At 39.5% G+C, this 16,536-nt stretch overlaps 2 protein-coding genes across 2 annotated transcripts in view; both read left to right on the top strand.

Moving 5' to 3' along the window:
• Window positions 1-16,536, top strand: part of LOC144628875 (uncharacterized) — an 88,657-nt gene that overhangs the window by 48,761 nt on the left and 23,360 nt on the right. The window contains exons 10-11 of the mRNA XM_078486985.1: window positions 549-674; window positions 15,538-15,875. Coding sequence (XP_078343111.1) covers window positions 549-674; window positions 15,538-15,875 — 464 coding nt within the window. The remainder of the gene's footprint in view (window positions 1-548; window positions 675-15,537; window positions 15,876-16,536) is intronic.
• Window positions 10,715-12,081, top strand: LOC144628896 (uncharacterized). Its single transcript, XM_078487011.1, has one exon. The coding sequence runs from the start codon at window positions 10,796-10,798 to the stop codon at window positions 12,032-12,034; it is 1,239 nt and encodes a 412-aa protein (XP_078343137.1). The 5' UTR covers window positions 10,715-10,795; the 3' UTR covers window positions 12,035-12,081.

The following is a 16,536-nucleotide window of genomic DNA, read 5'->3' on the forward strand; positions in this document are numbered from 1 at the left end:
CCAGTCCTATATGTGCTTAGAAAATTTCTTCAGCGCGCGCGCTCGTGCATGACGTGGCGTGACGTTGCGACATAAATTACGTGCGCAGTAAGGATGCGCATAAACAATTAGCGCGAACGTCCTTAAGTGGCCTGGCCGTGCTAAGACGTACTGTACCAGTCTTGAAAATTGTTAAAAGGTAGTGTGGCTATGGATGGATAGGAAGAACGTGGCCTAAAACTTGAATAAGTCGGCCAACGTTTTCAAGTTTGTCAGTGTTTCTTGGAAGGAAATCACATAATAACCATTGATTACGGTTTATTCACATCTTGGTAATCTTGGTTTATCTCACATGAAGGTAATTTTGTTGGTTAAATAATTAGTGAGTGTGCCCTCTCCGTTCTTGCGTGGTTCACACCAAAAACTTAGAAGACTTTAATTTCATGACTCTGTTCCTGTAAGAAGACCGCCACCTTCAGTTATATTCACCTGGAATACGCTTCTCAATACGGACTGTAATCCATTCGCCTATTACTTCCTCTTTTCTTATCATTGACTTGATTTTACAGACGCGTGCTTGTCCAGTCCGTGTGAGAACAATGGTACCTGTACCAGTAACTACACAACAGGAGGTTTCACATGCAGCTGTCCTTCAGGATACACCGGTGATACCTGCGCCACAGGCCCTACGCCAGGTAATGAACTTTTGAAGAAAAATTATAAAATTCCATGGCTTCCCTGTGTCATGCTCCCTGTGTCAAATGCCATGTGCTATGTGCTATGTGCCAGGTGCCAGGCGCTTAACCCTGCTTGAACGCCCAGTTTGAGATTTTTGCCCCATTACGACCTTCAATTAAAGAGTTAGGAAAGATCAAGTAGATCGCCAAAACCATTAGTCTTATTTTCTGTGATGTCGAAGCTTTACAAAATAGTTCTGCATCTGCTATGTGGCAGATGCCAGGTGCTTAAACCCTGCTGAAATGCCTAGTTAGGGATTTGTACCCAGTTACGACCTTCAATTAAAGCGCGAGGAAAGATAGACTAGAACACCTAAACTATTTCTCTTCTTTTTTTTCGGGATATCCAAAGCATCTACTTTCTGCATATACTCTTTTAGGAATCCTGTTTTCATTTAGTGATTATAGGATAAACAGTTTTAACATTACAGAAGATAGCGTGGGGGAAAGAGTCAATGCCTTTTTCCCCTCCCGGTCCCAGAATGCTCGAAAAAGACTCAGTATGAATAGAGTTAACATGATGCTTAATTTCAACAGCACCCTCATCAGGTGATCCATGTTCGTCTGATCCGTGTCAGAATGGTGGTACGTGTAACGACGATAACTCTGGAGGCTTTACATGTAGTTGCCCTTCGGGGTACTCTGGGGATGACTGCAGTCAAGGTGAGAGAATTAAGACTGCATTTCACTAAGTTTCAACCGGGGGCTTGCAATAGCACAAATTCGAAAAATTTGAAAAAAACTCACAGCATAGCCCTAGGTGAACGACTATAAATATATATTTTACTTCGATTTGATGAATATTTTAGGCGTACGGAAGTGATTTTGATTTTGCAGCTCTCGCAAGCGGTTTCAGGTGTCTGATAGTGCACACTTCAAACACCTCCATTTCAAAATCAGAACGATCTTTTTCGAAACAACAAATACATCACCAAACAGGATAGATAATTATACACATTTTGAATGGTTATTTTCTAAGTTTGAATTAATATTAAATATTGGGAGACTTTTTATTATTTACATTATTTTGAGACATTTCACGCAAGGCAAAATTGACAAAATTTAGCGCCTAAAATCATTGCCTGGTACATGAGCTAAGGTGTAGAAACTTATACCACGTGAAAGAGCATTGTTTCTTCTTTAAAAATCCGTTTTTAAAACCATGGGAAACTAAAAAGACGATTTTTAACGGCCCAAAATGCAAGTAGCATTTTCGTGAGACGATAAAGCTAAACGGCTATGCACAACGAATACACGTCTGTTTTAGTCGCTTACGTTAGCAAAACCTATAAAGTGGAACAAAAATAATATCAGAGATTCGACTTGTTTGTTAATAACAAACGGTGATACTGTAAGTAGAAAACTAAATCTACAAGTTTAAGCAGAGAAGTAATGCGTTTTAGCGGATTGGTTTTGGTAAATTTGGTATTCTAAAGGCGCTGACCTGCTATTCTATATGTCGATAACAAGTTTGAGGTATTATTCACGAAAAAATAACTTTTAGGAGGGTGCTAATGGGGTTAACAGTTAACTGACAATTGGCCAAAAAAAATAGTAGTTAACTGATATTTGGCCAAAAAATTAGTAGTTAAGTGTCATTGTCAGAGAAAACCAGGCAATTGCAAAAGATGGGGGTCAGCCGATTCCCCTAATATTTTCAGCATTTGAAACCTATCAGATAAGATTAAGATTGGTGGCATTTAAATGATTTTCTGTCTTTTCAATCCTGAGATTGACCACCCCCCTAGTTTTTGGCACAGAAAGTGCCAAAATTCTACATAAAAAAGGCCAACTTCTCGGTACTGGAAACAGATCTTCCTTTTGCATTTCGTGCACAATTTTTTTTCTCAAGGTAAATTAACTAGTTGTTAATGTTTTGCATGCTTAAAAACAAATTTTCAGTTTAACTGTAATTTTTACCATATTTTCTAAACTAGGTAGGTAGCTTGTGCCTTGCCACAGAGTGAATTTCGTGGGTTTTCAAATTTATTTTTTTCAAAAGTGCGGTGGTTTATTTTTTATTAAAAGCCATTTTATAACAGTCCATACCCTTCTCAATCAAAAACAAGAATTTATTGATTGGCACAAGACACTCTTTTTCCACGAATTTAGTTCAAAAATGCCTCTGATCGTTCTTATGGCCATTTTCCCGCCAAAATTAAATCACCAGATTATCACATAACATCGACAAAATTACATTTCAAAATGAAATACTTGTATTGTAATTGATTTGAAAAAAGTAGAAACTTCAGCAAATGTGTTAGAAATTGATTTCGAAATAATTATGTTAATTAAAGTTAATAGATACCGCAGGCCATGCATGAAATCATTGTGTATTTCCCGCGAAATTTAGTCGTATTATGTAAGTATTACTTGGATTTTCATAGCCTATATCTAGATTAGGTTGGTTTGTCTGAAAAGCGAGAATATAAATCCTATATATAAGGCGCTCTTAGTAGTAATGTTCCAAGGAACTAAAATAAGAAACCAGGTGACGTTATTTCTCCCGGTCGACATAACTTTTGCCAGTTTCAGTTCATGTTATCACGTTTCATACGGGACTAACACTCTTATAAATATGAATTGTTCGTTTACTTCACAAGAATCACCTTGTATTCTTCTCGGATATAGTACAACTATTCTACCGTTATAGATGCTTGTAAACAAGACGTTACAGTTCACTTACTAGGTCTTGGTGTGAGTGACTAGCGAGGATGCCGATCTCGAAGTTCAGAAATCACTGAGATGGAGCTCATTTTATGCAGATCAGGGCACTTTGTCTTATCAGCAGATAGAGTAGCAGGTATGAGTATCTGTCCAAAACACTATAAGAGAAGGAACAGCCGACTGCATGCGACTGGTGACCTTGACAAATTACTTGTTGTTATCATTGCACAAGGATGAATGCAAACAGGTTAATAACCCACGCCGTGTTTGTATGACCTTTGTAATGTATGCATTACTGTCACGCTGGTTGTAATTTGGGCTCCTCTCTTTTCAGGTTCGTCTCGAATTCCTCTCATCCAAAAAGATACACAAACACGCACACAAGACCCAAGTAAGCACAGGTAGAAGTTCAGCTGAGCAATTTTTATTCCAGAATCAATAGTGATAGGAAGCGTATTTTTTTCTTATGCAATTTTGATATAACGCAAGTGTCATCGTGACGCATCCGATGTTAGCAGTTTTTTGCTATTTATTTAATGTACTCTAATTTGACCAATAATGTACCGATGAAATCCAAACTTCAACATCCACCCACCGTCATGCCCCGGGCATTTGAACTTTTGAGGTTGTGGTGGTTTAAATTAGCATCCCAAAGGGCCAAAAATCGTGTTCAAATGCCCCACCTAATGGTCAAATTTGTCGATCAAATTCTCCTACCCCCGGGAAGTAAATTGAAAAATAAGCAATGAACGAAAGTGTATTTCTTTTCAGAGTGTGATTTTACATGCAAAATATTCATTGCGGGCCCAAGAGAGGCCCGCAACCCTAATCTTGACAGTGACCAGCGGATTGCGTTTTACGCGTGCGCGCCACGTTAATGAAAAGCGAACAGAAAACGGAAGTTGAAAATTTTGTTCTTCCACTAAGAACGATCGGCATGCGAAAAATGTGTCAATCACGACAGTTTGTCGTAACACCGGAAGAGAAAATCTGTTCTCCAAGAACGATTTTCACATAAGATCTTGGCTTCTGTCACATGGAAGATTGCAAACATTACAATTTGCAGACTTGTTTTACGGTTGTTGCTTTTGCGAAAATTTGCTCTGATTGTATCACGCATAAACCACGGCAAAGCGAATGATTATTCTCGAGAAATTCGAGAAATTCGTTATAACACTGACAACATAGCGAGTTTATCGACCGGGGAAAATCACATCTCAATTCACACCGCGTGCTTGACTTCAGTTCACCAAACTGTTAATCCGACAAAAAACAACTCTGACTGGTTCGCGGCCGGTTAGCGGCAATTAAGCGTGATTTATCATTAATCGCGCCACGTTAATAAACGGCAAGCACAGCTTAGCGAGTTTACCGACTTAGAAAAATCACATCTCAATTCACACCGCGTGCTCGATAACACTTCCCAAAACGATAAAAACATGCATTCCTTGCGTGACGCGTTACTCGGGATAATTGTCTTTTGTCCATTTAATCATTTATTTATCGACACTGTCATCTAAAATTACGCACTCTCGTACCAGTACCTTTTCTAAGTGCTTCAAGGCCCACACTTTCTAACCTGTGGTTACCACTAGTAACTAAACAATATATTCGACTTCAAACGCAGAACACTGGCCACGATGTCACAAAAGAAGCAGCCACGACGTACAAAAGAAAACAGTTGATCCATTGAGTCCTCTTCCTTCTCGAACTCTGCCATGAGCCGCTAACGAAGCCGGAAAAACCGCAAGGAATTATAAACACAAGATTGAGGCAATTTGCTCAAATCCCCATTATCCCTCTCATATAATTTCAAATTTCCCCACCTCAATAACAACTATTGAGGTCAAATTCCCCCCTGGGCAAACTGATGAGATAAATGCCCGGGGTATGCTCGGGGGGGGGGGGATGTTGAAGTCTCTATTTGACAGGTACAAAAAAATACAAAACATCTCTGGTTTGATCTTAGACGAGGACTGCATTTTCGTTTTGATCACTGGATAAAACTGAAATATGTCCCAACTCGTGTGTGAATTTGCATTGAAGCACAATGTTCATCAATTAACATGGGCATAGTTTTTTACCGATAAAAGAGATAAACAAAATCTTCGTTTCAGGTCACGATAATTAATATTTGTCTGTTTTCTGTTATTTTACCAAATGTGGGAGTCAAGCTAATCGTTATCCGTTATAGGAAGCTAAGATGCGCGCACTTTTGTTCGTGATTCGCCACTATGAGAAAACTTATTTAACTAGCTCTGGTTTCCTTTCTAGTTCCAAAATATTTGTGAATTAAAGTAAGATATAAAATTCTACTTTTTGTAGCACAAACGCCTGGTCAATCCTGAGAAAGATCGTGACGGTGGCAAAACAACTGTGTTTCATGTTGTGTACCTTTCAGACAAAGTAAATTTCTGTGTGGACGTATAAACATGGAAGCAGATTTTATTTGTTCTGTAAAAAGATTTGTACTATAGAAACCCTTAGAAAAAATCGTGCGAATGAAATACTTAGCCCACTTATTTCCCGGCTTTTTAACTACCAATCGCGCTACCAATCGATTCCCAGGAGCTGGGTGTGGCCATTAAAAAACTGTGTATTACTGTTTTATATCTAACAATTAGACAACAAGCCCGAGTTTTTTATGAGTTAAATTAATCAACGAGGCTCAGCCGAGTCGACTATCGCTATCCAAAAACATACAGTGGACTATCGCTATCCAAAACCTACAACTTTAAGTACTTTTAAGCCAACTCACAATCATGTTCTATTTTAACAATAGAGTGTTTCTGTCGAGGAACTATCGGCTGATAGTTGCCCCGCGGAAATTTGATGTTCTTAAAACAAATATTAGCCCGAGAAGCGAAGCTTCGAGGGCAAATATGCTAGTTTTCAGAACATCAAATTTCCAAGAGGCAACTATCAGACCGATAGTTCCGAGACAGAAACACTCTATTGTCTTTATTGTTCACCACTAAATTTTCTTCCGCGCGCACATACAAAAACAAGCATCGTGAATTATTTTTAATTTTGAGGATAAAAAACTCAATTGAAAGCCGAAATTTAACAAACGAAACAAAACCAGACGAGAAACCCACTAAATGCAGTGAATTTAGTTGGGTTTTTTATCTGCAGGCAGCTTGTTTACAAAAAACAGTCACGGGCGGGCACTATCGATCCGGGCATTTTTCACGGGAGGGCACTATGGGCTGATAGTGCCCTCCGGCGGACGGGCACTATCGCGTCACGTGTTCAATTTAAACCAATCAGAATCGGAGAAAATTTAGTGGTGAACTATAACAGCGAGTAGAACACAATGGGAAAACCAATCCTCCTTGCGGATTTCCAATAAAGTATGGCTGAGTTTCTACTAAAAATGCATAGTGTAGTTAGAATTAAGACGCAGTATGTAACCTCTGAATGCCTCTTGCCATGTAACAGCCCTCTGTCCTACATAGCCTATAATGCTCTGTGCAACAATTCACAAAAACAGCTGACTGAAAGTTGAAATATAAAAAAGAAATGACTTAACTGGAGAAATTAATGGAAATATGGTGAAACCTGGTTAGTACCAACGGTTGTCTGGAGGAACTGGGTTTTATTTTCATGCATGTCCTGACTACAGTCATTGCAGTCAAAATGCAATCATCATCATCATCATCATCGTTATCCTCATAGGTGCCTCAAGATCTATGATTGTTATTATATTATAGGAAATGAAAGCTCAGTTTTATGAACTTCATGGCCCATATTTACTAAACGTTGTACTTCTGTGCAAATTCAGATGGGTGATGGGGCATATTTCAGTAATCTACAGTGATAAAAACGATAATACAGTCCTCAACAACATAGATCCAAAACAGAGATTTGTGTGCGTTTATTTCATCAAGAGTGTCACGATGACAGTTGCGCTATTGCCAGATTGTATAAGCCAAAAAAATGCTTCCTATCACTATTGATTCGAGATTAAAAACTGCTCAGCTGAGCTTCTACCTGTGTCTACTTGGGTCTTGTGTGAGTGTTTCTGTATCTTTTCGAATCACAAGCATTCGAGACGAACCTGAAAAGAGAAGAGCTCAAATTACAACCAGCGTGACAGTAATGCATAAATTACAAAGGTCATACAAACACGGCGTGGGTCATTAACCTGTTTACATTTATCCTTGTGCAATGATAGCAACAAGTAATTTGTCAAGGTCGCCAGTCGCATGCAGTCGGCTGTTACTTCTCTTATAGTGTTTTGGACAGATACTCATACCTGCTACTCTATCCTCTGATAAGTTATAGTGCCCTGATCTGCATAAAATGAGCTCCATCTCAGTGATTGCTGAACTTCGAGATCGGCATCCTCGCTAGTCACTCACAACAAGTCCTAGTAAGTGAACTGTAACGTCTTGTTTACAAGCATCTATAACGGTAGAATAGTTGTACTATATCCGAGAAGAATACAAGGTGATTCTTGTGAAGTAAACGAACAATTCATATTTATAAGAGTGTTAGTCCCGTATGAAACGTGATAACATGAACTGAAACTGGCAAAAGTTATGTCGACCGGGAGAAATAACGTCACCTGGTTTCTTATTTTAGTTCCTTGGAACATTACTACTAAGAGCGCCTTATATATAAGATTTATATTCTCGCTTTTCAGACAAACCAAACTAATCTAGATATAGGCAATGAAAATCCAAGTAATACTTACATAATACGACTAAATTTCGCGGGAAATACACAATGATTTCATGCATGGCCTGCGGTATCTATTAACTTTAATTAACATAATTATTTCGAAATCAATTTCTAACACATTTGCTGAAGTTTCTACTCTTTTCAAATCAATTACAATACAAGTATTTCATTTTGAAATGTAATTTTGTCGATGTTATGTGATAATCTGGTGATTTAATTTTGGCGGGAAAATGGCCATAAGAACGATCAGAGGCATTTTTGAACTAAATTCGTGGAAAAAGAGTGTCTTGTGCCAATCAATAAATTCTTGTTTTTGATTGAGAAGGGTATGGACTGTTATAAAATGGCTTTTAATAAAAAATAAACCACCGCACTTTTGAAAAAAATAAATTTGAAAACCCACGAAATTCACTCTGTGGCAAGGCACAAGCTACCTACCTAGTTTAGAAAATATGGTAAAGATCACAGTTAAACTGAAAATTTGTTTTTAAGCATGCAAAACATTAACAGCTAGTTAATTTACCTTGAGAAAAAAAAATTGTGCACGAAATGCAAAAGGAAGATCTGTTTCCAGTACCGAGAAGTTGGCCTTTTTTATGTAGAATTTTGGCACTTTCTGTGCCAAAAACTAGGGGGGTGGTCAATCTCAGGATTGAAAAGGCAGAAAATCATTTAAATGCCACCAATCTTAATCTTATCTGATAGGTTTCAAATGCTGAAAATATTAGGGGAATCGGCTGACCCCCATCTTTTGGCATTGCCTGGTTTTCTCTGACAATGACACTTAACTGATAAATGAAAAGTTAACAGTTAAGTGACATTCTATTAATTATACTGAATACGATTGTTGTTGTTGATAAAAGCAACAAAGTTATTTCCTATTAGCAACGCTATTTCGTGACATTTACCTGTCCCGCTGCGTGACCAGATGACATACTAACCGATATTATATGCAGAAGGTACCAGGGTCGTTCCCGGGTCGTTCCAGACACATGTTGATCTCCGTGATGGCGTCGAGTGGGGTATGGTCAAAGTTATTCTGAGTTTTTATGGAGATGATGACAAAGAATCGGCATTCGAACGACACAGAGGTCGCATACCGTTTGACATGGCAAAGCACAATTCAATGGACATAGCTTGTAAACATTTGATCGATTTCATGAAAATCAAACGACAAGCAAAAAAGTTTCAACTAGGTGCATTTGACTTCAAGTTGTTACGTACAAACACACGGAACTGCCATGGGCACTAAAATAGCGGTCGCATCATACGAATCAGTGCTTGACATACACAACCATTACAAGCCCATAGAAACATTTCAATCAGTATACTTATTACACCTCGTATTACCCAACAGGATTTAATAAAGGTTTTTATCAAGGGGGAGGCCTTAAGACTGCTAAGACCAAATTCCTCTAAAACAAAATTTGAGGAAAAAGTTTACCACTTCCAGTCACATCTTATCGAGAGAGGTTACCCAGAAAGCTTAGTCCAAAGAACTCTCACAGAAGTTTTTTTTGAAAACAGGAAGCAGGCCCTTCGAACAAAACATAAAACAAACAAAAAATCTTGCCTTGTGTAACGCAATACCAACCAGCAGTACCAAACACAGTCCAAATTTGAACCTGGCGTGCAATGGAACAACATATTATATTAAAGGGGTAGGTCTCTCAAAGATATACTCGTGAGATTGAAAGTATGAAAATGGCTAATACGCTTGCGCGAGAGTCTCGCATGCCTGTCAAGTTATTTTTATATCACTGACGTGCCAAATTAAAGGAAATTCGGGTTATGATGCAATACTTTTCGCTGTAAGAAAATGAAAGTTAATAGATAACTAGAATTTAGTAGTTAACTGATAATTGGCCAAAAAATAGTAGTTAACTGACAATTAGCCTTAAAACTAGTAGTTAACTGACAATTGGGTACCCCCATTAGCACCCTCTTTTAGTGCCTGTCCGTTGGCGGTTTCAAAGTGTCCGTTGTCCGTTTTAGAGAGGTGTCCGTCTTACAGAGAGTTTTCTTACAACAAAATGACTGAAAAACGGCAGGGACCATAACCAGGTGTCCGTCTTGTAGAGGTGTCCGTCTTATAGAGGTGTCCGTTAAGAGAGAGTTAACTGTAGTTTCTACACCTTAGCTCATGTACCAGGCAATGATTTAAGGCGCTAAATTTTGTCAATTTTGCCTTGCGTGAAATGTCTCAAAATAATGTAAAAAATAAAAAATCTCCCAAATATTCAATATTAATTCAAACTTAGAAAATAACCATTCAAAATGTGTATAATTATCTATTCTTTTTGGTGATGTATTTGTTGTTTCGAAAAATATCGTTCTGATTTTGAAATGGAGGTGTTTGAAGTGTGCACTATCAGACACCTGAAACCGCTTGCGAGAGCTGCAAAATCAAAATCACTTCCGTACGCCTAAAATATTCATCAAATTGAAGTAAAATCTCTATTTATAGTTAAAGTTCACCTAGGGCTATGCTGTGAATTTTTTTCAAATTTTTCGAATTTGTGCTATTGCAAGCCCCCGGTTGAAAATTAGTGAAATGCAGGTTGTGTTTTCACGAGCACGATTGTCTCGCTTAACATTCCTGAAGGTGTTTTGTTTACTGACTTTGTTAAGCGACTTAAAAATGATCGGTGTTTTCACGAGTAAGATTGTATTTCATTTAAGTAATCTGAGGAGAGCACGCGCGCCAGAATAAATTAGATTGAATAATGGCGGGAGATGCAGACGAAGCTCACATGTGCGTCCTTCTTCTTTTTATTACTGTATTTATGCGCCTGGTTTTTATCCGACGAAGGAACCGATTTCAGCAAAGGCTAAGGTTGCTCACAATCAGAGGCATGAGAAGAAGAACGGAGGCGTATATTTTGCAGTCGGCACAAAGGATCTGCCGCAGAAGAAAAGTCGCATGGGTTTTAGAAAGGCCACAATTCTGGTTCGAACATATGCTTCTTAACCAATACGCAAATAATATTTGGCGAGAGCATTTTCGTATCTCGAGGCAAACGTTCCAGTTTATTTGCAATTTGGTTCGACCGCATCTGGTACGACAAGACACAAACATGCGACGAGCGATTCCAGTTGAGAAGCGAGTAGCTGTTGCTTTGTGGCGGCTTGCAACCGGAAATTCGTATAGAACAACAGGGCTTGTTTTTGGTGTTGGAAGGTGCACTGCGCTTAAATTGAAAGACGAATTTTGCTCAGCACTTCTGATGACCGCTAAGGATTTTATTAAGTTCCCACAAGGAGAAGTCGAAACGAGAAGGGCAATTGAGGCTTTCCAAGAGATAAGTTGCTTTCCCCAAGTGGTTGGCGCCATCGACGGATCCCATATACCGATTATTGCTCCCAAGAACGACCCGAATGACTATTACAACAGGAAGCAGTTCCATAGTATTGTTTTGCAGGGTGTAGCTGATGCACGAGGACGATTTATACATGTGAGTACTGGGTATGCAGGGAGTATACACGATGCAAGAGTTTTGCGCATGAGTTCATTGGTCAATGAAGTCGAAGATGGGCGCATATTATCATCCCCCGTTACTCGCACTCCTACCGGTGAAGAAATACGGCCCCTTCTGGTAGCCGTTCCAGCATATAAACTCACTAACTGGTGTATGAAGCCATATCCAGAGACAAGAGCAATCACTCCTAGTCAACTTGCTTTCAACAAAGCACTAAGCAGGGCTAGAGTGGTTATAGAGCAGGCCTTTGGAATGCTTAAGGGGAGATGGCGTTGCCTATTAGTCAAACTTGACGAATCTGTGGACAAAATACCTCTGACGATTATAGTCTGTTGTATTTTGCACAATATCTGCATTGACGTTCGCGATGATGTGGATGTGGAGCCCGAGGATGAGGAACCGGACGAGCTCCCCCCACTCCCAGGTCACGTGAATCACGAAGGTTCCCGGCTTAGGAACAAGATAAAGGAGGCTTATTTTCAATAACATTGCTTGTTTAATATTAAAGACATTATAATATTAATAAAGAGCACCTGTGACAATGATTCGACTACATAAACTAAAGCCTCGGTGCATAGTAAATTCAACAAATTCAAACAAAAATCAATATTTTTTCTTTTTTTCTTTGATCATTACAATCTTTAAATGCATCCTATATAAGAAACATAGGTAGCACAGTTCATGTTCTGTTCATGTTCTTTAGTATAACAAAACGTTGTTTAAAAACAAAGGCAAGTTTGCTGACTTTTTTGGATAAAATAATCTTATTAAAAGAGCGCCTGTGACAATGATTCAACTACATAAACTAAAGCCTCGGAGCTTAGTAAATTCAACAAATTCAAACAAAAATCAATGGTAATGATAATATTTTTTTGGGCTTCTTTTCTTTGATCATTCGTTCAAATCTTTAAATGCATCCTATATAAGAAACATAGGTAGCACAGTTCATGTTCTGTTCATGTTTTTTAGTATAACAAAACGTTGTTAAAAACAAAGGCAAGTTTGCTGACTTTTTTTGGATAAAATAATCTTTCTCCATACAAAGTACGTTGTCTCTGTAATTTATTCTCCCTTAAAGATCTTTGCTACGTCTTTCACCAAGGAGAACATCATTTGTTGGCTTTTTAGCTCTCTCTCTCCCTCCTTTTCAGCCAGCCGTTCGAAAAACTCATGGTCACGTTTTTGGCTTTCGTTTAGAAACGAAAAATACTCGGTGTTCCCAGAACTAGGGCTAGTTGATTCCTTCTTTTTCCTTTTAACGGGGGGCTGGTTTGGTGTACGAGGTGCTTTTTGAGCGGTTTTGCCTCCAGCCTTACGCTTAAAAAATAGTGATTCTGAAAATGCAATATCGACGTTTCCGGCATCACACGATTCGGTAGAATTTTGCTGCCTTTGTTTTGAAGATCTCGGTATACTAGCCAAAGCTTTCTTCCTAACCGGTTCACGCCTGGAGAGTACATCAGCAAGTGAGCGATTCTCTGCCTCCCCGTCACTCGATTCTTGATCTAATAGCTCCTCTAAGACTTCTTCTGACTCTGGAGTTGGAGATGTAGATTTGCTTGACGCCCGGCTTGACGAGGGAATATTGCTGGGCAGCACGGCGTCTTCAAACCCGCATTCAATGACCGTTTTCGGCGTTATTTTGGCCCGGCAACCCAGTATCTCATTCAGTTCTTCATAATACGTGAAAGTTTCTCGATTGTTTCCACTCTTGTTATTGTGGTCTTTCACGCGCTTATATTCGTCTTCCAAATTCTTTATTTTAGCTTTGCACTGGGATGCTGTGCGGACGGTAGTTAGCCCCTGTTCTCTTAAAATCTGGTTCAGTTCCTTTGCAACTGCCTCCCAAGCAGCGGAGTTATTCCTCTTGCTGATCGGATGGTGGTCTTTCCAAATGGCAATGAGGAAACGTATCTCAGCGTCCGTCCAGTTTGGGGAACGGCTTTTGCCCACGTTGTTTTCTTCCTGAACTTCGATCGTTGTCGCTGTCGCTGACGGCGAATTTGGTTCCGGACGACCTGATTGTGCTGGTGAAGCTGGTCGAAAAATTCCTGGATGTGCTGGCGAATCTGGTCGCAAAAGTCCAGGTTGTGGTTGTGGTGGAAACCATACTTGGTGCTGCCATGTAGGAAAAATATATTGCCCACGTGCGCGTGCGGCATCTGCGAAGTCAAATTGATCGTTCACTGGCGGAATGACGAATCGAGACCTAAAGGAATTGATTTCTTACGTTAGTCGAATGTTTTTTTTTTTTGAATGTGAAAAGAAAGGAAACTTACCTTCCGGCATTAGCTGCTCTAGGGTCATTAACAGAACTAGAAGGGTCATTGAACGGAAAATTGTTCATCTTTGCAGAAATGAAACTACGCCGTGGTCACAGAAGTTTAGCAGGAGGCACAAAAATAGAATCGGCGTGTTATATTTCCGGTTTTAAGTGCATTTCGACAGCCCTGTCAGATGAATGACCGCAAGTTGCTTCTCATTGGCCGGAATTAATTACCAACTCGCTTAAGCTACCTGGTTTGGTGGCTTAAATTTAATGAGAATTGCATTGAAGTTTGCCGACTCGCTTAACTTTAAGCGAGTCGGAAAATCAACTGTTTTCACGAGATTTCCGGTTATCACTCGCTAAGCGACCTGACAAATCGCTCGTGAAAACACGACCGCAGTCTTAAGACACTATGTGAGGCGCGGTGGCCTAATGGTTAGTGCGCCGGACTTCGGATAGAGCGGTCAGGGTTCGAGACCTGGCCGGGGCACTGCTTAATGTTCTTAGGCAAGACACTTTACCCTAATATTGCCTCTCTTCACCAAGGTGTATAAATGGGTAACGGCGAATTTACTGCTGGGGGTAGCCCTGCGATGGACTAGCATCCCTTCCCGGGAAAGTAAAAATACTCCTGCCGCTTAATTAATACTACAGAAACCGGGATAAGCTTCGGCCTGTTGAGCCTCTTGGCTTGACAGCAGGCTTTACCTTACTTTATAATTACAAAAAACTACGTGCGTTCAGTGCAGAAAAAAAAAGTAAAAGCACTGCCTGGAGCTAAAGCAGGAAGAGGATTAAGATCCAAAGTTGTAATAGAATAATACTTTCTTCAGCGATTTTCTATTTAATAAAGGCCAAATCATACATATTTAGAGCGGCCCCCATAACCATGGAAAAAAGACAATCATGCATCCGCTGACCAGTATCGCATGACTATATCACGTGATCAAATGTAGAACTCATCGAGGTCCCGTGCTTTTTTTTAGTAGACCGCTGACCAGGTAATGATTTTGTCATTGGATCACGGGGTCAATTTCTGTTTTTTCTGTCTATGGTCAGTCAATAGCCGATTCCCTCTATAGCGCGCGCCTGCAGGGAATCACGGTAGTTGTATTCATCAAACCATGCGCGAGACTCAGCAACGATGCACGTTGCTGAGTCTCGCGCAGGGTTTGATGAATACAACTACCGTGATTCCCTGCAGGCGCGCGCTATAGAGGGAATCGGCCATTTAGCTTTACAGTCAACTCTATCTAAGAAGGACACCTTCGGGACCGTATTCTCTTATTGAAGCAAAAGTTGAGATCTACAAATTATTATGAGATCTACCTCTTTATTGCCAGCTCACGGTAAGCAGAGAAGTAATCCCTTAAAGCGTTATTGTTTTTGGTGGGTAAGCTTGGTATCCTTAAAGCGCTGACTAATTTTTCTTTAGGTCGATACGAAGTTTTGAAGTATTTTCACTAATAAAAAACACTTCTTAAATGACCGTTATCCAGTTCAAAGTGTCTGTTGTTCGTTCACAGAGGAGTTTAGTTACAGCATAATGACTGAAAAAACGGCAAGGACCATTAACAGGTGTCCGTCTTGTGGAGGTGTCCGTCCGATAGAGGTGTCCGTTAAGAGAGAGTTGACTGTACATGAAGAGTAAAGTAAATAACCGGGGGGCTGCTTTTTAAGGCTTGGCTATCCAATATATATTTACTCTTAAACTCCTAAGATTGTCAAGGCGCTCTCGGAGTGGAAAGTGGCGCAGTCCCCGACGGACATATTACTGCGGATTCTTCTAAGAATGTTAACCTAACCGGCCCCAATCGGGGCAGGCTGAACTTACAACAAGACGGATCCAAATCAGGAGGCTGGGTGGCTGGAATCATGAATGAATTTCAATATCTTACTGTTGAGTTTTATAATGATGGCACCATAGTAACAGCTGTGGCAACTCAAGGAAGACAAGATGAAGACCAGTGGGTAACTGAGTACAGCTTAATGTACAGGACATGGCCGAACATTGGCGATATAACCGATTACATTGAATCAGGACAGAACGCACCCAAGGTAAATAAAACTACGATTAATTACGATTAATTTGGTCTACTGTACGCTTTATAACTTTTACTTATCTGATCTCCTCTCTGCGCTTTTTTTGCGGAGAAGATCAAAGTTAAACTCTGTTTCCCTCGGAAAAATTTTGGTGTCAAATGTTTGATCATGTGATTTAATGGCAACCATGTTTTCCAAAATTCTTTTATCCAAATTTGGCGTTTTTAAAGCTTAATTTTCTGTTTTGGTGAGACGTTTGTTTTATGAAATCCACAGTTTTTATCCACATTATTTGACAACTTTTGAACTTTTTTTACAGTCCATTTTTGTGTGACATGGCGTCATAATTGGCATACTGTGACAAACATGTCTTCCATTAGTTAACTAATAGGCTTTAAAATTTACGTTTGATGCGATAATAGCTTAAACCTTAAATGAAACCAACAATGTTATAATAAGAATAATACCCTTCAGTTCATTTTCATTAGAATTTGTCGTACAATCCATATATTCTAATATAATTGCGCAGATAGCAGTCAGATGGCGGCGATGTGCCAGGAAGGTTCGTCGTTTTAAATCCATTTACAGAAGAGTGATAGCTATCTGCACAATTTTATTAGCTTATCAAGATTATGTGTAGACTGATTCTGTGTTTTCTTAAAGCGTTAGGATGAAC

Source organism: Oculina patagonica, chromosome 10 (assembly GCF_052425735.1).
Source record: "Oculina patagonica isolate OP01 chromosome 10, crgOcupat, whole genome shotgun sequence".
Classification (NCBI taxonomy): domain Eukaryota; kingdom Metazoa; phylum Cnidaria; class Anthozoa; order Scleractinia; family Oculinidae; genus Oculina; species Oculina patagonica.